Source organism: Cryptotermes secundus, unplaced genomic scaffold (assembly GCF_002891405.2).
Source record: "Cryptotermes secundus unplaced genomic scaffold, Csec_1.0 scaffold958, whole genome shotgun sequence".
Lineage (NCBI taxonomy): Eukaryota > Metazoa > Arthropoda > Insecta > Blattodea > Kalotermitidae > Cryptotermes > Cryptotermes secundus.
This window is the reverse complement of record NW_019720583.1, coordinates 181318-203734: the sequence shown is the minus strand read 5'-3', so window position 1 is coordinate 203734 and position 22417 is coordinate 181318. Positions and strand designations below refer to the sequence as shown.

The following is a 22417-nucleotide window of genomic DNA, read 5'->3' as shown; positions in this document are numbered from 1 at the left end:
TTCTTTTTAACCTTTATATTATGCTCATTGCTTGAAAGTCTGTATGCCTCACTAAGTTTCTCCTTAATACTTATGGTTCCTAAAAGTGACAGTGACACTACATTATCAATGTGCTTCTTTTACTCCTCATGCTTCTCAGTTTTTCTTTCATTTTGTTTATTTTTCTAAAACCATCTTTTTGGACAAAAGATGGTTTTAGAAATATAAACATCATCCCCAAACAGCAAACACGGGAAGCAAAACAGTGCACTTTTTACTTCAGAGCCGCAAAGCCAACTTTTCCGTTTGTACCATTCAGAATTGAAGCTACGAATATATTTCTTGTTCTTGCTTATGCCTGGCTGAGTTATTAGAATATCAGGTGTTAAACGACCTCTTTGCTTAACTGCAACTTTCTCATGGAGAGACAGTTGTGAAAACTTAAGCTGTTGAAGTTCACTTAGAGCCACAGAACTTATTTCTCGGGGATGCAAGGCCATGGTTAAAGTTTTCTGTTAAATAAAAGAACCGAAAAAATGAATCAAATAGAATAGCTGGAAGCAGGATAATAATCTAATTCTACAATTAACTCACATTCAAGAATATGGTACATGGTTTTTAAGCACAACACACGCGGAGTAAAGAAAAACTACCTTCCACCAGCACGCCAGGGTCGGCACTGTGGGAACGACAGTGCTTTCTCTCCCTTGCAGCCTCACATGCAGCTTCCTATGTGCGCATGTGCACAACAGACAACAGTCAACAAACACCTCGCCGCTGGAACTGTGAAGCACACAGTTCCATACAAAGATTTGGCTACTGACATTAAGCTTAAGGATTATATATTGTATTGTACAAGTATAAAGAAAGAATTAAAGAAAAAAGGACTCATTATATAAATGTTATTGATAATATCAAGTGGAAATTGGGGGTGCTGCAGTTCCACAGTGCCTATACGCGGGCTGCCCCTGATCCCAGAGTAAGTTAAATCTCTGAAACATCAAATTTATTGAGATCTGTGTCTTTAAAGTTCATTTTGGTTTCACATATCTTCCAATAAATAGTGTGTGAGATTTTATAAAGTAGCAATTTTCACATACCCTTCATTGTTTAATTCGGCATTTTGAACCTTATTCTTACTGCAGGAGGATCGAATAAATGATGCAGAAGACAGTGGTGAAGGAAATATGGATCTGAGTGAAGAATTGCATCCAATTGGTTACTACATTAATGACAGGGAAGAAATGATTAATCAGATGTTTTCAATTATCAAAGGTGATAAACTGAGAGCAATGCTTCCACCTATTCTGAAGGTAATACTTGTCATCTGAGCATGGATGGGAGATAAATGTGCACAAAATATTAGGCAGAATTAAATTTTGTGGCTCAAATTCCATGGTTAAGTAACTTCACAAGATGAAGGAAACATTTTATATTTATTTATAGTTATAGGTAATTTAAGAGTGCTTTCAGTATCTAGACTATACACGATGTGGTGTTGAATGCATGGATGATAGGATAATGAGAGTTTGGAAGGGATTTGGAAGGATACAGTAATGGCCTAAATGAGGTACTGTCCTAGCATCTGCCTGGAAGGACTGATAAAAATACAAAATCCTCAAGTCAGAATCACCGATATCCTGGCAAAGGTTCAAACCAAGCACATCACACACACATGAGTCAAGAGCATTACTGGTGCAAGCCAACCTGTTCAGTGAACTATTTTATAGGATTACAGTTAGTAGCAGTTTAGTCGTGACTTTGGATGTGCAGATGTTTTGTCATGTGATGTAGATGGTGATGATCTATGAAGTTCACTTTTCTTCTGACAAGAAGAATCAACTTGAAGCCATTTAAATCTTCAGTATTAAAAGATGCCTTCATGTGACTTCTCCTGAGCCCTTCTCTGCCCAAAATGTATGAGGAAGAAAGAGACAATGAAAACAGAAAAATAATTCCATCATACAAAGATTTTCCGGTTCTTTCAGCATCACTGTTTCACTGTTTTTTTTTTTTCATGATTTTTCTAGTGGTCCTTTAGTACAATGAAGCTGAAGGGAAAACCGTACATTATCCATTGTCACATAAGGCCACTTTATTAAATTATGCTCTTACTAGAACACAAATGTTGGTTCTTGAAAAGAAAATGGCTAGATATCATTGATTTCTTGCACCTTTATAATATTTTGCTACACACCCAGTCTTCTGTTTTTGAAAAATTATTAGAAAAGTGGCAAATGCACAAAAGAATTGAAGTGAGGACAAAGATACAACACCTCAAAGACACAGAGACTGTAAACCATATAATGTGGTGGACCACTACAAAAATAAATACAACTTATATAGTGTTCTGTGAAATTTGGAACTGTTGTTTCTTCTATACTATGCAGAAAGAGCTTCAGAAAGACCACTAAAGTTTAATTTTCATTGATAGTTTTACATAACTTAATAAGAAACAAGAAACTGAGATTGATATTTTCATTGTAAATATGAAATTAACCTTATCTCACCTTGACTGAGGGGACAGCAGTGCACATTTATATTTTTTAATTTGTTTCATTTTGGTCCGTCACACTAACAGTTACAATTATAAAAGACAAGTCCGTCCAATGTGACTATTTCAGTTTTCTCACTTGATGATCCACTAACCTTACATGTTTCGATCCAGTTGGATCATCTTCAGAGGCACCAAGCACTTTTTTGAAACCACTGTCACAACAATTGTCAATCAAATACACATGTAATGTCCAAGTACACAATGTTCCATCTATCAGTCACAGCAGCCTTTCTGGTTATAGAAATATTTAAAGTTGTTTTAAAGTTTTAAAAACTTTATATTTCTATAACCAGAAAGGCTGCTGTGACTGATAGATGGAACATTGTATACTTGGACATTACATGTGTATTTGATATGACAACTGTTGTGATGGTTTCAAAAAAGTGTTCGGTGCCTCTCAAGATGATACAAATGGATCAAAACATGTGAGGCTAGTGAATCATCAAGTGAGAAAACTGAAATAGTCACATTGCACAGACTTGTCTTTTATAATTGCAAATTTATATTATTTCTGCTTTTCATTCATGTGGGGGCACAAACATTCCCACAAGTACAAGGTAGTTTGTAGAGAAATTTAATGGTATGACTTACATGGTAAATGGATTGTTGTAGTTTATAAACCTCATTTTATCACGTTTCCATGTCAATACTGTATCCTTATGAATGCAAACACCTAAGAAATGTTACTCTGAGATTGTACAAGTAACAAGTTGCCAGATACATAAATGTATATCTCATCCATGGCTGGATACTTGATGCTGCACTGCACCTTTTGAAGCATAAATGGTCTAAATTTGTCACATATTCAGTATACATTGTAGTTTAGCCTGTACTTCTTCTAGGATTCAACAATTGATGAATTAAAATCCCACTGCCTGGATGAATTACTTGGAATGTCATCAAAACGTATCCACAGTGTACTCGAAGGTAAGTTGTTGTTTGTTGAAAGCATGCACAGCACATAGCCATTAGGTTGTAGTTATTATCATAAGGGCCGTGCCATAGCTCAAGCGGTTAGTCGCTGGCTTCGAACCGCGGCGGCCCAGGTTTGATCCCAGGTCTGGTCAAGTGGGATTTGTGGTGGACAAACTGGTGTTGGGGCAGGTTTTCTCCGAGTACTTCGGTTTCCCCTACCAATCTTCATTCCACCAATTGCTCCATAATCACCCTCACCTATCATCTGGGGCTGGTACAATAGGCCAGAAGTGGCCGCAGTACAAGGGACTTAGTCCCACCCCACTAGCAATAAAAAAATAGCAGCAGCAGCAGCAGCAGTAGTAGTAGTAGTAGTAGTAGTAGTAGTAGTAGTAGTAGTAGTAGTAGTAGTAGTAGTAGTAGTAGTAGTCATTACAGCCATAGTAGTCATCCTAGTTGTAGTCATCACTGTAGTCATTGTCATTGTACTTATAATAATCATCATTGATCATCATAATAGTGACGTGGATAAAATTTGAAAAACAATAGTAATTTAAATTACAGATGTTACACTCCTTGGTTTTAGCATTCAGTTAATCTTGAGCCATACAACTGTCTCATCTCCAGAACACAGAAAGCAACTTTTTCATATGACATGGAAAAGCTTGTGGGGTATGTGGTAGTGTAATTGGTTGAAGCACTATGCTACAAGCTGGAAGGTCATGGGTTCGATTCCCGATATGGTCATTAGATTTTCAGTTTACCTGATCCTTCCAGCCGCACTATGGCCCTGGGCCGACTCAGCCTCTAACAGAAATAAGTACCAGGACTCTTCCTGTGGGGGGAAGGGGCGATGGATTGTTATTGTTGGTGTTGTTAACATCATACCAATCAGTGCCATACAGGGCATTCCAAGTCGTCATTTAAGTCTGTATTATCTCCATACCAAACCGTACAAACTTATTAACTGTTCTGAGATTAGGCTGAATCCTGTCATGTTTGGTTGACATGACACCCACGTTATGGTCTGTAGGTATGACTTCATCACACAATTCCTGTCAGAATTTGAATGGATATTCTGCTTCTCTAAATGTTCACGTCAGTCCGCATGCTTCATATTCTTCTGTTAACAGTTGGAAACCATTGTGGGACATGCCATGTATCAAATCTGTGTGATTGAAATATTCATTTGTGAGCTGGCCCACGCATTTAAATGTAAAGTAAATATTTTTCGTAATTCCCAATTTTAAAAGACATATCCGCTACGTGCTACTGTCATGTGGATTATCATTTCAATTAACTTTTTTAAGTTCCGTATTCCAGGTCGGGAATTGGAGACTTCCTCTGAATCTGATGACACAAGCTCCAATCCAGAAAATGGTAAGTTTGATATGATATAGTCCATCTGCTCTACAAAACAGAGTACGTCATACACTGTATAGACAACCCTACAGAAGAAAAGTCCTTTGTGAGCATATTTGAATATCCCACTGGTGTATGAATGCCGGAAGTATGTTGGAAATAGAATCTAGTTACTTCCAACTGATGTAGTGGCGTACGTCACCAAATGACCGAGGAAGCACCCACATTACCAAACTGGCTGAAGTTTATCAGTATACTTTTATGTGTATGTGAAAACTGACATTATTTTTTCAGCAGTTTTTCTTACAAAATCACTTGGGACTAGCAATAAAAATAGAGACTTGGAGGTTTTCATGGCAATGAATATTCATGTTCTGTTATTAGGGATGTGACACAATGTAGTCTAGTAAATGGTTGCCATCCCCCCCCCCCCCACACACACACACACACGCACACACACACACACACACACACACACAAAACTGCTGCCTACAGCTCATGAATATGGAGATTTAGTGTTTCTTTGAAACATTGGCTATTGAAATATGTAATTAATTCACAATTTCTGTCCACATACCGTCCTACTTGTGGTCCTAATTGGGAAGTCTGCATCTTCAAAGTGTCAAGTTTATTGCTGGAAGAGACAGAGGAATTCTGTGCGTGTGTTTTTTTTTATTCCCTCATGCAAGATGTGATGTATAAAATATGCTTTGACTTCAGCCTACTGTGTCAATATTTCGGGTTTATCTACCATAATTTTATTGTATCCGCGTTCAGTATGTCTGTACAGACAGTTGAGCTTTGGCCAAGTGGGAAAGGGGAGCCATTATCCGCGAGAGTAAAGGCGGACGGAGCAAGAAATTGACTGCTCTCCTCCATTTATAATACTTAGTGTTTAGGTTCAACAGAGTCTTCATCTATTCATTTCATCAAAGACTTCTGATATCATTTCGCATTTAAGAAAATGATATTTGGACTCAGTACAGTAACTTCCCAGGAAGTACTACTTGTGTTAATAGGATTTTCTATGCAAACGTTCAAACGAAAAAAAAACTCCGTGGCTTGAGTCCGCAAGCGAACTGTACCGACTGAGCGACCGCCGCTTGTCGGCGAAGATAGTGCCAACTTTAGTGGATAGAGGGTGTCGCGTGGTCAGCACATCGGACACCCACGGCCGCTAATCTCGGTATTCTAGACCGGAGTCGTTACTTTTCAGTTCACATAGCCCCTCAGTTATCCTCACGAGGCTGAGTGGACCCCGTTCTCAGAAAATCTGGTGGCGCCGGGAATCGAACCCGGAACCTCTGGATCTGTAGCCAGGAACTCTGACCAATAGACCACAGAGGAAAGCTAGCCTGATATTTTCCAGGAAGAAGCGGGAAAAATTACGAAGTCTCAGTCAAGATGGACAGTTTTCCGGACAGACAGTATTTGAGCGCTAGACCACCCGAATATGAAGCAGGATTGTACCCACTCGACCACAAGGTTCCGTGTTGCAGATCTTAATAAAATGCTTTATACCGTGTACAGTGAAAAGATGAAAGTTACGTCTTACAAAAATTACGTTATCTTGAGCAAAGCCGGCATACGTAAGGGATGCCTTGTTACGCTGAATTTCTGTTCTAACCAGTCAAAGAGATCGCCTTACATTCAAGAAACAGGCCCGTTTGTCTGTTTCGGCCAAGTCATATTGTCTTCATATGTTTATCATGGTGGGAGAACCCCCAAGTAACTTGTCAACACCGGTTAGATTCATTAAGGTCTTGTTGGGAGTCGCATCATGTTGAAGTGATAGAACTTACCGGTGTGTCTCTGGAACTTGCTCAGTCTTTCAGGTCAGACTCCAACCCTGAAGGAAGCTGCGAGTTTATCAGAAAGGTCGGAAATTCTTACGGCACGAGTACAATACGATATTTATACTAAGACTTAAATGAATAAGAACCGCCGTGAAAATGCATACGCATCTGGGTTCTTTGCTGGATTCGAACTCGGCACAGCACCACGCACAACCGTCGTGCCTACAGTGGGCGTCAAAGAAGTGCTAATAAATTTGCCATGTTAGCATTACGAAACCTATACTCTTCAGACTGTCAGCAGGTTTCAGTATGCTGTATAATAAAGTCATTTTGGGAAGGGGGGAGTCCGAAGTGGATCGTATTTCTTCAGAAAGAGGAATCGCACGAATGTCGATGCCCCCCTTTATGTCACTAAGATTGGGATTTTAATTTATAGCCGAGCAATGTCTTGAGGGAAGTGGAAAACACCTCCTGCCTCATCTTTCTCGGCGGAACTATTTTTCAAAACGTGGATGGCAACTGATACATGAGTGATAACGTCATATATCTACGCCCTGAAACGAAATGAGGTCGCTAGACGACTTCAGTGCGTTACATTCCTCTCCATAGTTACATGGCTCCGAGTTTTGAACGGCGCCCGCTTTTCAGTCGTGTGAACCTCGACTCTTTTACCGAGTACCCAGGATTGGATACGTCGTCGTGACTTAATTTGTAACCGTTCCCTCACCGCTTGAGGTCCGATTTGACACGTAGTTACGTGTCAAAACAAACGAAAAACAAAACTCTGTGGTTTTAGTCCGCAAGCGAACTATACCGACCGAGCGACCTCCGTTTGTCGGCGAAGTTAGTGCCAACTTTAGCGGATAGAGGGTGTCGCGTGGTCAGCGCAACGGATCCCTACGGCCGTTAATTTCGGTTTTCTAGACCGGAGCCCCTGTTTCCTTGAAATAGCTCATCAATTATCCTCACGAGGCTGAGTGGACCTCGTTTCAGACCTACTACTCAGGAAACCTGGTAGCGCCGGGGATTGAACCCGGAGCCTCTGGATCTATAGCCAGGAAATCTGACCACTAGACCACAGAGGCGGTCAGTCACGTGTCAGGAAACACTTTTATAGCGGAACTGCTGAACTATGTTGGTTATACCTCTCTTCTAGGGCCCACGCGTTAGTGGGGGGGGGGACACTGTAACAGAATCACTTTGAGGTAATCACTCGTTGCTTACCACAGAAGACACCTTTGATCTGCTTCACACTTTTTCCCTATTGATAATAGTTGCAATCATGGATTTAGGGAGGTAGTGTTGAAGGTTGGGCTCCGGTAAGCTGGAGGAGCCGCGTACGATAAGGGTAGTGTCTCCAGGTGAAAGTAGATGTTGGGGTGGTTGACTGCTCAGTATAGTAGAGATGGATTGTCTCAATGTGATATCAGGCCTCGCACAAACAAGACGGGAGACCGTAAAGTAATATCTCACCCATAGGACTTTTACACGTAGTTTCATTTATTCACACGCCCTTAGAACACAATAGTTGAACTTGGTTAACACAAGTACTGCCTTCACTTTAATAATATTTCGTATTTTTTTATCAATTAGTTTATATTTAGTTGGACATCAATGAAACGCCATTATGTTACAAGTCGAAGTTACACAAATTAAAGTAATTTACTGCTAGAAGATTATACAGAGAGAGGCGGATTTCTCGTCCCTACAGCATAAGTCAGCAACGGAGATCTTTCGATAATACGAGGCGAAATTCTGCAGCCGGTAAATTTTTGAACGTAGAACTCCCACGGCTTATATTATTGGTCCAGTTAGAACTGAAAGGATTAACAGAATTATATTTCCTCCAGTAAAATTTGATTATTAGGTGAATTTAATCCTTTACAATTCCAGCATTCTTTAATCGTTCTAGATACGTTATCAATTTGCGTCGGTTGCAACTTGCACTCTTAGTTTATAGCTAGCTCCAGCCGCTGAATATCTTAGGTTACTAAAAGGCTTGCTAGGGCCTCTAACAATTAAAAATTACGAAAAATAACACGTGAGCTCCGGTCTAGAAAACCGGGATTAACGGCCGTGGGGATCCGTTGCGCTGACCACGCGACATCCTCTATCCGCTAAAGTTAGCACTAACTTCGCCGACAAGCGGCGGTTGCTTGGTCGGTATAGTTCGCTTGCGGACTGCAGGACACGGTGTTTGATACAGTGAGCAGTATCCTGTCCCTCAGCAAGAATGGGCTTATGTGGCGTTCTACATAAATTGTAATTATGTTATATTTTAAAAACTAATTATTCCTAATTGACATTCATTATATAAGTCTAATTGTAATGAACGGTTGCACATTTAACAGGAAGCAGCACATTTGACATGTTCACAGATGATCGCTATGGTGAAATAATTGCTACTACACGTAATTAAAAAAATAAAATTCATACCTCTTGTCTATGTCTTAACGTGGCACTTTATTCCCTTAAATGTTCCTCTGATGTGCCCCTTTATTTACATTCAGATCCACAGAAATGTACACTTTGAAGATAACAACACTTCTGACACTTTGTTTCGTTACTCAGTAGTTACACAGATCTTGATACGTATAATGGTGGCGCAGACATATCTGAGAAATTATGAATTCGGTCCAATATGATTGGTTTCCTGAAGTTTTTATATTTTTCTTGACTTCCTCAATGCGAATGTTGTGCTCGTACTGTGACTATTAATTTCACATTAAATTCTACATTTATCTACACTGTAATACAGTAATGAAATATGCCGACCATTTAAGTACAGTAATAATCATACGGGACCGCCACTATGGTCTAGCGGTCAGAGTTCCTGCCTACAGATCCAGAGGTCCCGGGTTTGATTCCCGGCGCTACCACATTTTCTGAGAAGTAGTGGGTCTGGAATGGGGTCCACTCAACCTCGTGAGAATAACTGAGGAGCTATTTCAAGGAAATAGCTGATCCGGTCTAGAATACCGAGATTATCGGCCGTGGGGATTCGTTATGCTTACCACGAGACACCCTCTATCCGCAAAAGTTGGCACTAACTTCGCCAACAAGCGGCGGTCACTCAGTCGGTATAGTTCGCTTGCGGACTACAGGACACGGAGTTTGTTTTGTTTGTTTGTAATAATCATATGTAGGGGCATGGCTTCTGTTTAGGTTAATACAATATTTAGAGACAAGCATGGTTTCGCTTACTGTTCTCATAATTCCCTCCTTGTACCGTATGAGGCACAGTTATAACCGTTTAAGAATTAAGCGCAGCTGCTTTATGAATTTCAGGTGTTGAATTGTAAGAAATCGTGGTATGTAATGTTAGACGCAGGACAGAATGCAAGAACTATTTTTTTACCCTTAGTCGGATCCACTGGAGGGTGCTTGAGAACAGGGTGTTGAGGGGAATATTTGAACCGAAGAGGGATGAAGTGACAGGAGGTTGGAGAAAACTACATAATGAGGAGCTTCATAACTTGTAACCTCCCCCAAGTGTAATTAGAATGATCAAGTCAAGGAGGATGAGATGGGCAGGGCATGTAACACGAATGGGGGAGACGAGGAATGCGTATAGGATATTGGTGAGAAAGAGACCACTGGGAAGACCAAGGCGTAGGTGGGTGGACAATATTAATATGGATCTTAGAGAGATAGAATGGGGTGGTATGGATTGGATTGGTCTGACTCAGGATAGGGACCAGTGGAGGGCTCTTGTGAACACGGTAATGAACCTTCGGGTTCCATAAAATGATGGGAAATTCTTGAGTAGCTGCAGAATTGGCGGCTCCTCAAGAAGGGCTCAGCTCCAAGAGTGAGTAAGTAAGTAAGTAAGTAAGTATTCGTATCCATTTCTCGTCGCTTTTATCATTTCACTTTTTCATGCTTCCCCCCCCCCCTTCCGTCACCTCCCGTTCTCTGACGCTCTGTTGAGTTCGAAGATTCTCCATCTTATCATGATAATCGGGAACTGTGTAAATGACTAAGGACCTACATCATGTACGAGACCGTCCATAACTTCTGCGATACAGATCGAGTTTTCTGTATTTACATATTAACTTACCGAGCAACAGGTGCCCAGTTTAAGTCTCGGCCGGTACACCAATCTTCATGATTCGGGCATTCCATGGTCCCTCCGGGTAAATGTCGAGTTGGAGCCTTAAATTAGGTCAGTACCACTTCCTTCCGTGGGCTCACGGTAGTGTAGTTAGGTTGAGGCATTATGCTACAAGCCGGAAGGTTGCGGGTTCAGTTACCGATGAGGTAATTTTATTTTTCAATTAACCTAATCCTTCCTACCACACTATGGCCCTGGGGTCGACTCATCCTCTAAGAGAAACGAGTACCAGGAATCTTCCTGGGGTGTACAGAGCGGCCGGCGCGTAAGCCTGACAACCTTACCGCTCTCTGTGAGCCGATTATCTAGAAAATGTGGGAGCCTCAACGCCTCACAACCCTATGGGCTTTCACGACCGTTTACAGGGATAGCTTTAATTTTTTATCACATCCTTTTCGTTTTGTTATTCACTTCTATCTGGTTATTCGACGCTGCACAGTCTGAATTTCAGAGAGCGTCGTTAAACAAGATACAGACAGATAATGATAACTTCTACAGCCATAGATACAGTGTCATGGATTGTTAGCTTCACAGTCAGTGGGTTGCTGTGAAGTTCTGGAATTGTTTGGAACAGGAGATGACATGTCTTAAAACGAAGTATCCATTTTTAGCATGGAAAGGGTTAACTATTTTGACGAGAGGAACTCTGTACCCACATACTCATCCGCGAAGCCCCCTGGCCTCCCACTTCATAAATACATGATGTTCTGTTCTGTCAAGTGTGATACATTGAGCTGTCGGTGAGAAACATTGCGCATCTTAATGTAGGAACAAATTCGAGAGTCCACTCAGTTGTTTAATCAGTAGTCGCGAATAAGCCTGTTGAGCTCTTTAGTACAGAATATTTCTGTGGGTAAATTTGAACAGAAAGAAACTCTTTCATATCTTTCTTTTTGGAGTTATTTGAGGTCGCCTTAAGTCTCGAGACTGTGTACCACCGGTCTTCCTGGTCATCCTGGACAACGCGGGATTAAGGCAGTTTAATCTACGCTTGACTTGGAATTTAATTAATAGTGAAAAATAGTGTAAATTTTCGCTCCTTGTTCCTTTGCAATCTTGTGTGTGATTTTCCTAAAAAAATAAAAAGGATCGGAGCTGAACCGCAAGAAGTGTGGTCTTGATATAGTAGACTGTCATTTGTAAAAAAGAAATTCTGTCTCATCTCATTACCGACAGTACCTTGTTATTTCACCAACTCGAGTACACGCTCTTCCCTAACAATTTCCTTTTACATGGATCAGTTTGACAAGATTTATGCGTGGATTCTGAGAGCCTTCACACATCGCCTCTGTAATAAATCAGGAGTTGCGTTTCTTGTTAAATCATTACTGCCGCATGCATTTCTTTAAATGTTACATGTTATTTTCAAAATAATCATTTTATTTTTATATTTTTGTTACTCTTTGCCATTTATTTTTTCCTTCCTAAAGTGTCAATCTAAATTTTTAACGCACTTGATCAGTGCTTTGCCAGGCAACAGCTCTGTAAACACGGTCCTACACGCCAATAGACTGGCTGGATAGCGATCACGTGATATGTGTTTACTGTAGGTCGATATCCGTTCCGCGGCTGAATAAATAAGTGACAAAATTCGTCCAGGACAGTTAGCAGTTACGAGTCAGCCGTGAGCTGGAGGAGTGAGTCCAGAAGAATGTTTAGTTCCGAGGTTCAGAATGATTAAAGACGAAGTAGTAAGAAGACTCCATAATGATTTGAGGGGCTACATTCTGTGTTGAGAGCCGTTGTTCGGAGACGGCTAGTGGAAACTGAGATTCCTAATGCGTCTGAATCGGTGGGCTGGAAAGTGTGAAGATCAGTAATAGTGTAATAATTAGTTGTTGTTACCACTAATGAATAACCAGTACTCATGTCACCGATCCAACCCCGCGTCTTTAGTCACTAATGCGCGTGACAGTATCTTCGTGGAGTTGAGTCTTTCTCAAGAAGCCAGTAGTTGCTCAGCCAAAATGCCAATTTTATCTGTAAATTTTGGGACATTTTACGAAACAGAATATACAATTGAAAAGCAAACTTGTAACAGCATAAAGTATAATATGAACAGTCTTCGAGAATTTACACTCGCGGACGCAGACCACACTCGCCCATACTCAGACACGACTTTCCAATCAACGTTTACATATGCCTTTTCCACTCTACGACAAAGATGGCTGTGCATTTCTTCATCAAAACTCGTTGCGCAATATCACTGGAGATTAATGCGGCTTTCCATCTTGGTATAAGGGTGGAGAGGTTTGTTTGTTTCCCTTCTAGTTCCAGCTTAAAGCGTTGCATGTGTTTCTCTTTTATTCCCCTATATACAGTTTCTATTACTTAAATATTTTATTATACCACTTAACTGTTGTTTCTGATTAGCCTTTTACCAAGTGTTAGACCACCTGACAGCCTGTTATAGGTCTATTTTAATTATAGTATTATCAGGAGCGGCCCGTGTATAGGCACCGCGGAACTGCAGCACCCCGAATTTCCACATGATATTATCGATAACATTTATATAATGAGTCCTTTTTTCTTTAATTCTTTCTTTACACTTGTACAATACAATATATAATCCTTAAGCTTGATGTCAGTAGCCAAATCTTTGTATGGAACTGTGCGCTTCTGGAGCAGCACCCCCACTAATTTTAGCTACGAGCCGCCACTGAGTATTATATAATATTGTGGGGTATAGACCCGTTGCTAAGCAGCGACTCTGTAAACAGCTTCCGTAGCTGTTGCCCGCAACATACACGCACACAACAATGGAACGGTATTTTATATGTGGTCCGCGCCGCGACCGTTCGTGTGTAACGTCGCGGTAAATACGCCTCTACATCAATAGAGGGGATGTTTTCTGCGCGGTCCGTGGCGAAGAATTATCTTCAATACAATTGGCTCTACAGTTCAATTGAGAATTCCGGTGTAAAATGTTAACCAGCAGGCAATGGTGTGACCACGGAAGCTGAAGAATCACCACTGTTAGAAACCGTTGCCAGGAAACGGCTAGTGGAGACTGTAATAAACCAAGGACATTAGTGTCTGTGTCAGTGATCTGTAAAATGTAGTTCCGAGTGGTGTATACAAATGATCAATAAATCCAATATCCAATCCATACCCCTTCTATAGTCACGCTCCTAAATCGTGACAGTATTATTACATGGTGCTCGGGTGAAAGGTATCCAAAATAAAATAATTATATCTCAAAAGGTATTTATTATACACATTTATGAGTTACACCTTTACAAAAGGAAATTATCAAAGTCCCCCCCCCCCGAGTATATAACCTCAGTAAATTTCAGTGTGGGCTCCCTTGGTTGCACGACAAATATCCAGACATTATTCGACCTCATTCCACGTTGCTTGAAGCATGGTTGGTGTTACCATACCACAGCGTCCCTTATGCGGGCTTTCAGGTGAAGGTCGTTGATCGTAACCTGGTGGACAATGTTCTTCACATAACCCAACAAGAAAAAATCCAGTGGGGTTAAATCTGGCGACCTAGGAGGCTAAGCGATTGGTCCATCTCTCTGTCCAGGTGATTCCTAAAAGGGTGGCAGAAATATGGCGGCGCCCCATCTTCTTGGAGGATAGTTTGAGGTGGTAGCTGGTTCAGCACATACAGCGCCAGCATGCCCGAGTAGGGACGTCTGGTTAGTCTTTTTCCTAAAAGAAAAACGGTCCAACTTATCGTGCATTAACCTGACCCACATGTTCACTTTGGGGCTGCCTGTCTCCATCTCAAGTGTGACATGTATATTCGTTTAGTGGGGCGTGTAGTCCAACTGGGTCCACTCGGCACGGCGGCCACTGATTGGCCTATTGTAGCCTGCCCCGGGTGATTATGATGATGGAGAATTTGGTGGAAGGAAGATTGGCAGGGGAAACCGAAGTACTCGGAGAAAACCCCACCTCAGCGTCACTTTGTCCACCGCAAATCCCACTTGACCAGACCCGGGATCGAACCCGGGCCGCCGCCGTGGGAAGCTAGCGACTAACCACTTGAGCTGTGGCATGGCCCTTGACATGTAGATTGTGGCTGCCCCAAACCTGCAGTTGTACCTGTTTACAACGTCTTTGACATGTAAAGTTGCCTCGTCTGAGAAGCACGCTTGGTGGGAGAAATTGGGTTTATTGTCCCAGAACCGAATTATTTTCCATGTACGAGGTTGACGTCCATATTGCATTCTGAAATGACATTGGACGACCATAAGAGATTGGCTCTCTGCTAGCCACAACACACATTGAACCTATTCCTTTGGTGTCGACATCATTACTGAGCTTGCCAAAGGTCACCAGGTGGCGCATGTGCGTAAGTCTGACACAAAAAGAAAACTCAATGAGTTTTCCTTGCTGATGACATAAATCAGATACGTGTATGACAATTAGATTCCGAGATATATATATTTTTTTTTTATTTTGGATGCCTTTCATCCACACATGCTGTATACCTGTTTTCACTAATTGTATACTAAATTTAATAAAGGGTGATGTACTCTGATTTTTATACAGCCAGTATGTGTGTAAATTCACGCACACTTTCCACTTGTTGATTCCTGGGATGCTGAAATATATTATAGCGTTTATCGATATTTGGAGCATCTACTGCCCCACTGTCTCTAACCACTTATGTCGTCAGTTCTTCGTCCACACGATGTTTCACCATAACGTCACTATTCATGCGTTGTACTCACCCCTTTTACCCTGTTCTCTCTTGTCACTTAGAACCGAACCGATAAATGATTTACTGTTCAAACTCCCTTACAGTGTCACTCGTCTCACACACCTGCGCTACAATGCTACTCTACTGAGCTCTGCTAGGGCGAGAGGTTTTCAGCTTTGTAGTCATGGTCGCCCTTCAGGAAGGTCTGGGGAATCTTCGGGCAACTTTCGCCTTCAGCATCAGCTGAGCACTTTCCAGAACCTACAAGAAGGAGCAAAAAGTGGGTCTCGATGTTTCAATTGAAAGAGAGGCAATCGCAGGCAGGCAACACCGTCCTCTACAGATCCCATGACATTATTTTAGTATCTCGTCACAATGAAGAAGTTGAGAAACACAGGAATAAGTGATGAGGTTAATTTGTTATTGTCCAGCCGTTGATAGGAGAAGCTGAACAAAATCGAATACTCATAGGATATAGGGCCTCAACAAATGTCAGAACTGGAATTAGTAGTCATTATACATGTAGTTCCCCACTTTTTTGACTGGCAACCCTGATGAGTTTGCTTTTTACCAGAATATACTGAACTTTATATCCATTGCAGATAATTGAGATGTGCTCACATGCCAAATTTTCACTCGTCATTTCAGTCATATTCTTAACAAGACAATCAGTCATTACAACACAGTTATTACAGATTCCAGGCTTGCAGTCACAGTTTTATATGTCTGTAATCTTTCATGATGTATTATGGAGTTTTACTTGTTTAGATTGTGGTATTGTGAGCTGTAATGCCATGTAGTCTCATAGGTGAATGCCATTATTTTAGAGGAACCTGCTGCATCAGTCTTGAGAACGGAAGTCACTTCTACCTTGAAGATGGAGGCAGCAGATTCTTTGAGACATTGGTATTGATCTACAAGATTACATATTATCACATCCTAGAAGATAATAGTATAAAATCACACCACTATGAAATGCTTCCATTGTATTATTCTGAAACGTATTCCAGGTTGCTTTTGTAATTTTATCTTATAATTTAGTAATGACTAGGGCCCGGATCTTTATGCACTAAAAACACTTAAAATATGTGCTAAAAAGTGGGAAAATATGCACCAAAAATAAAACAATATGCACTTAAGAAACAGGTCACTTTATTCAAGCTCGTCTATTTATGTGTATCATTCACTGCAGAAAGTAGCATCACAATAGGCAACTAGAAGTCCTTCAGTGTTTTCTGGAGACAAACTGCATCTGTTGTCCATCAGAATGAGTTTACAGGCTGAGAATGATCTTTCTACATCAACTGATGTGATTGGACAGTATTTATACACTGGCGCCGAAGGTTCAGAACATTCATCTGACAAAGATACCCTAATTCCACTCAAGTACTGACTAATTGACTGAATCTTTTTTAGTCCTGGGTTCGATTTCAACACCCTTTCTAACTTGAATTTAATCTTCTCTCCAATTTTGCCTGGAGCGGAATTCAGTGAACAAATTGCTTTCTGATCAAGTTGAAGTGAGTCGTGAAGGAGTGCACCACAAGATTCTAAGCTCTCAATGGCTTTTGAAACTGTAGAAAAATGTGCATGAATAAAATTCACATCTTGATAAACAGTATCACTTCCAAACACCACTTTTGCTTCACATACACATGCATACTCATCTTCAAGTTTTGCAGCCACTTCTTTTACTTGATTGAAATTCTCCTGATAAAATGAAACTGCGGATATCCATGTCCCCCACCTAGTTAGGACAAGTCAGGTGGCAGAGGAACCTGAGATGGGCAATCTTTGTAGAACTGTACACGAGCTGGTGCTTTCAGAAACAGTTTTTTCCCACTTGCAATTAAATTGTTAACAGCTGGAAACTGTGTGTGTATTTTTTCTGCAATACGGTGTAATCCATGCGCTAAACAGGTTACGTGTATAAGATTTGGATAAAATACTTGTAAGGCCTTTGCTGCTTTCAACATATAGGAAGCTGCATCTGTGAGTAATACAAGCACCTTATAACAATTATTCTCAATTTCAGATGGCCATAGTAGTCGCAGAGAATCATTTACAAATCTTGCTATTGTGCTATAGTTGGTTTTCTCTAGTACTTTGCACACAAGAAGATGAGGGTTGCTGGGCTCGTCTGGATGTAGCTTACCAACTACAAAATTTGCTATGTATCGGCCACATAAATCGGTTGTCTCATCCACCGATATCCAGACACAGTTCCCTCCGATGTCAGAACGGATTGACTCCAGAGTAGATTCATACAGCAAAAGTAGATAATTTTTTCTAAGCGTTGATTCATTTGAGATTTTTTTAATTACACAGTATTTTTCCAGAAATGATTGCACAACTGGATTGCTTAATTTATTCAATGGAATGTTGCTGCATATAAAGCCTTACAAAGATTGGCTGAAAATGTATTAACAGAGGATTTGGGTTTGACCTGTGTAAGAAATAGTTATTGTGGTGTGCTGTTCTTCTTCCCCTTCTTTGCTGTAATATGTGCAGTCATTCTTGAGTGTTGTTCAAGTTGAAATTTCTTTTCACAGTTTACTTCCTTTGCACACACTTCACAGTACACGATGACACCGTCTGTTGAATAGTCACTATTACCTGACACCCACTGAATTTTTAAATATCTACTGCTGCACTTTTCTTTAGGCATTTTCGGTACACGAACACTTTTTTGATGCAGACTATTAAAGTAAAGAGTAACACATTAACTGATGAGACTTCTCTCGAGACCAAACCTCTGATGCTCCTGTCTGCTGTGGTGGTCAAAGAACTGCAGGAAAATCCCACCCCCTCCCTTTCGAAATAGCCAAGCTACCTGCTTGTATTGTAAGTGGTAAAAGTGCCGTTACTCAGAGAGTTGAGAATAGCAACTGGCAAGGCAAAACAGGCAAAACCAATTTTGTTAGAGAATATTGAAATTATCCTTAATTCGAAACATATATATACAGATATATGCTCTTACATTTAGAATATGCAATAATGACCAAAAACCCTCAAACTATGCATTTGCATATGCACATATGCATTTTCAAAAAATCCGGGCCCTAGAATGACTTTATGGTAGATGCAGTTCAGCCTCATTCTCATTCATTGTGATGTTTCTTACCAAATTACACTGATGCTTATTTCTTTATCCTTCCTACAAAGAGAAACTGAAGTACAGTGGGATCTAGTGGCAGACAATAAAAATGATATTGAGAGTCTTTCTGTACTTTCTGATTGTCAAGTACCATATAAGAATTTGTGTTATTATTATTCAAACTGGAGAACCCCCATTACAAGGCAGAAAAGTTAATAATCACACTGTGACAGTAGATTTGAGTAGTTTCGTAATCAGATGTCAACTGTTCCATGCTTTAGATTGTATGAACTATGAATATGCCATGTAAGTTCAACTTCTGCTATTGTAATGGGGATATATATATACACACAAGGGTTGGAACTTTAATAGCGGCAACTACTTCTTTACAACTGATACAAAATAGATGCATGTTTCGAAGTTTTACTGTCCTTCAGTGTAGTCGCCAGCATTGTGTACACCCCGTTGCCAGCAATGTGGAAGTCATAGGATACCTTTAGCAGTCCCTGTCGTGTTGATAGTTCAAATGGAGCGGTCTACTGCCTGAAGAATCTCTGGAACAGTTCTGAAGCGAATGCAATGAAGTGGTTCCTTCATCTTAGGAATCAAGTCGAAGTCACAAGGGCTTAGGTCTGGTGAGTATGACGGATGGTACAGCACTTCCCAGCCCCATTGATCAAACAAATCAGCCACAGCTTGCGCTGCATGAGGCCGAGTATTGTCCTCAAAATGATATGTGGGTTCTGCAGAAAGTGTCGCCACTTCTTTCTCAAAGCTGGTCGCAGGTTGTGTTCCAAAAATGAACAGTAATACTGTGGATTGACGGTCTGCTGTCGGGGAACGGTATGCATTAGGATAGCACCATCACAGTCATACAATAACTTTCACATTGCTGGGGTTCTGATGAACTTTTGATTTTCGTGATTTCCCGTACTGATGTCACTCGTTTGATTGGCGTTTCATTTGTGTCTCATACGATTTAGCCCATGTCTCATCCAGCATAATGATACAGCATAAGAAAGCCTCTTCTTCTCGCTCATAGCGCTCCAAGTGGTTACGAGCAGCATCGTATCGTAGCCATTTCTGCATTTCCGTCAAATCATACGGAACCCATCATGATGCAATCTTTCTCATGACTAGGCATTCCTTCAGAATGTGAAGCACAGTCGTATACGCTGATCCTGTCTCTCGAGCCAGCTCACGAATCGTATGGCGTCGATCACTCTCCAGTAACATGGAAAGAGCATACACTTCTTCTTCACTGACACTAGGATGACCTGTCCGACGCATGTCTGCCACATTTTGGCGTCCCTCGTTGAAGGCTTTCACCCACCTTGCCATTGTTCTGTAAGGCAATGCAGATTCCCCGCAAGCCTCTTGAAGACCTTGATGACACTGTCATGCAGTACAGCCTCTGGCACATTCAATCTTTATCCAACTCCGTTGTTCCTGTTTCGAAAACATTGTGACAACACTACATTAGACCGCCAGTTAACATGAGGCTCTGCTCTTCTCGTCACTGCGCATGCGCGTGATGTGGGAAGGGAGAGTCCATTTGCTCTGAAGTAAGGTAGACATATAACTAACATGTGGTATAAGCAACATTATTTGGTTCCGTTGCATGGCGTCTCTGCAGTAGTGTTGCCACTATTAAAGTTCCAACCCTCATATATCCTGTTTTGATAAATTAAATTTTTGCCCAGATGTATAGATTTAATTAGAGAATATGACATTTTTCTTCTTCTTTTCCAGAAAATGCCATGGGAACATCTACAGAGAATAAAGGCCATTGGTATGTGATTTGTATAATTAAAAACAAATGTCACTTTTTTCTCTCTTCATCAGGAATATCATAAGAATAAAATATTCTAGCTTTGTAGGCCTATTCCTTCCATTTATATTTTGCCATATCATGTTCTTCCAATTTTCTGTTAAAAATGAAATTTATATTAAACAAAATCTGTGACTGTGTTCACGTATTGTTACTCATATTCAGTCTTAGTATTGGTCTGTCCACATTGGTTATTATAAGATATTGATAATTTGCTCCAAGACACAACAGAAACATTTGAAATCAAAGCAGAGCTTTACTTAACATTTTCATATATTTTTTATACTTGCTAAATTATAGAACATGAATAATGGGAGAATAAAAATCTCCATTTAAAGTTTAGGTGTGCTGAATGGCATTAACAGAATAAAAAGAAAGAACAGAAACAGAATGATCCTCTATTGTCTCTCTTCATCACAATTATTATTATTATTATTATTATTATTATTATTATTACTACTACTACTACTACTATTATCATCATAGCCATCAGTGCGATACAAAAATGTTCTAAGTCATCATATTAGTCTGTGCTTTAATTGCACCGCCAATTCAAGCCATGAGCTGCTGCTGATTTTTTCGCTAAATAAAGCTGATGATGACTCCAGTGTGGCTGAAGATCACAGCAAATGCAGTATCTTGGGCATAACAGTAAAAAAAAATGCAACACTTTATTAAAATAAAATTTATTTTTAAATTTGGGATAGTTCAGTTTCTAGAGTGGTGCTGTGGGCTAGACAATTGAGGTTGAATTCCTGATAGGAGCAAGAATTATTTTCTCACCACTGCATTCAGCCTCCTAGCTGATGGGTACCAGAGGATCTTTCTTCAGGGGTAAACTTACCTCCATCTTGCCTAGTTTAAGAATTTGTGAGCCTTTACATCCACTCTCCCCTACATCTCAACATTGTGCCCAAGTGTTACCTTTTATGCTTGTATTTTTTAAAAAGAAGGATTTTCTGTAAATTCTGTTCAATCTTATTTGCTGTGGCTGCAGAATACTTTGATATGGACGTAAAAGTACCTGTTGTCAATCTAATTAAATGGTAAATTAAATAGAATGTTGTTTTCATATCATTAATCATGGCCTTGGATGCACAGATGTGAAAATCAGCATACTACCATGTGCTGAGGTTAGTAAGGATAGCAGACTCATTTGCTTGTGACATGTTAGAAGTAGTAGCAGCTCAAGAAATATTGGTTTTATGTAAACACTGTATGATATACAGTCCATTTGCATATATCTGTATGTCTTTGTTTCAGTAATTTTAGGTGTACTATGCAATAATAGCCATATTCCAAGAGAACAAAGAAACTAAACACATAAATGTCACAGCTTGAATAAGGAACAAATGACTCTAAGAGGCATGTTAATTAATAATAGATTCACAATAGAATTCAGTCCTCAGCGACAGCCTAAAATAGAACCACACTAAACAGGAAACCACAGAAAGTACCATGATACTACCATATATCCAGGTATTGCCAGAAACAGATATGCAAAACTGGAAAGCCTTTGAAGTATGAACGCTATTCAGAACAGAAACAGAGCTGTGCAACATAAACAAAAAATACAAACCAGAAAATGTGATGCACAAATCAAAGAATTACATACATGACATCTCATGCAAATATGGAGGAAATATACAGGAGAGACAGGAAAAGCGCCCCAAACCAGGCATGTGCAAGTCTCAATATTTTTAAATTGAAAAGATAAAAATAATATCTCAATTCAGTCTATTTTTCAATCTTGAACTTTGAGATTTTTAGATAACTGCGTTTGCTTGGCACAGTACGGCACAAACTGCCTGATTAATTAGAATTGTAATGGTTAGCAATCTAGCACAAAAGTCTATCCATCTCCCTTTTTCTGTAAATGGTGAAACAGGATATGACACTAGATTAGAATCTTTTAAACATAATGATTTATGGAAAAATTTCATTGAAAAAGGAGCTGATCAAAAGAAATATTACAGAGCATACATCTCACAAAACACTGCCCTTCGTAGTCACCACTGTGAGAACCTCAAATCAATCACAGCTACTCACTTTTTGAATGAACTATCCCAACTGGATCCAAAGTCCATGTACAGGGTGGGGTGCGGAAAC

General features: G+C 40.2%; 1 protein-coding gene across 3 annotated transcripts in view; it reads left to right on the top strand.

The window, feature by feature from the left end:
* The window catches only part of LOC111869871, a 69846-nt gene that overhangs the window by 38899 nt on the left and 8530 nt on the right, over window positions 1-22417 (top strand). Inside the window, exons 3-6 of one of the 3 annotated variants that reach the window (XM_023861715.2) lie at window positions 1125-1292; window positions 3379-3463; window positions 4775-4831; window positions 20230-20269. In XM_023861715.2, the coding sequence (XP_023717483.1) occupies window positions 1125-1292; window positions 3379-3463; window positions 4775-4831; window positions 20230-20269 (350 nt within the window). Of the gene's footprint in view, window positions 1-1124; window positions 1293-3378; window positions 3464-4774; window positions 4832-15317; window positions 15661-20229; window positions 20270-22417 lie in introns of those variants that run through there. The other 2 variants (XM_023861721.2, XM_033753653.1) reach the window with 2 other exon arrangements.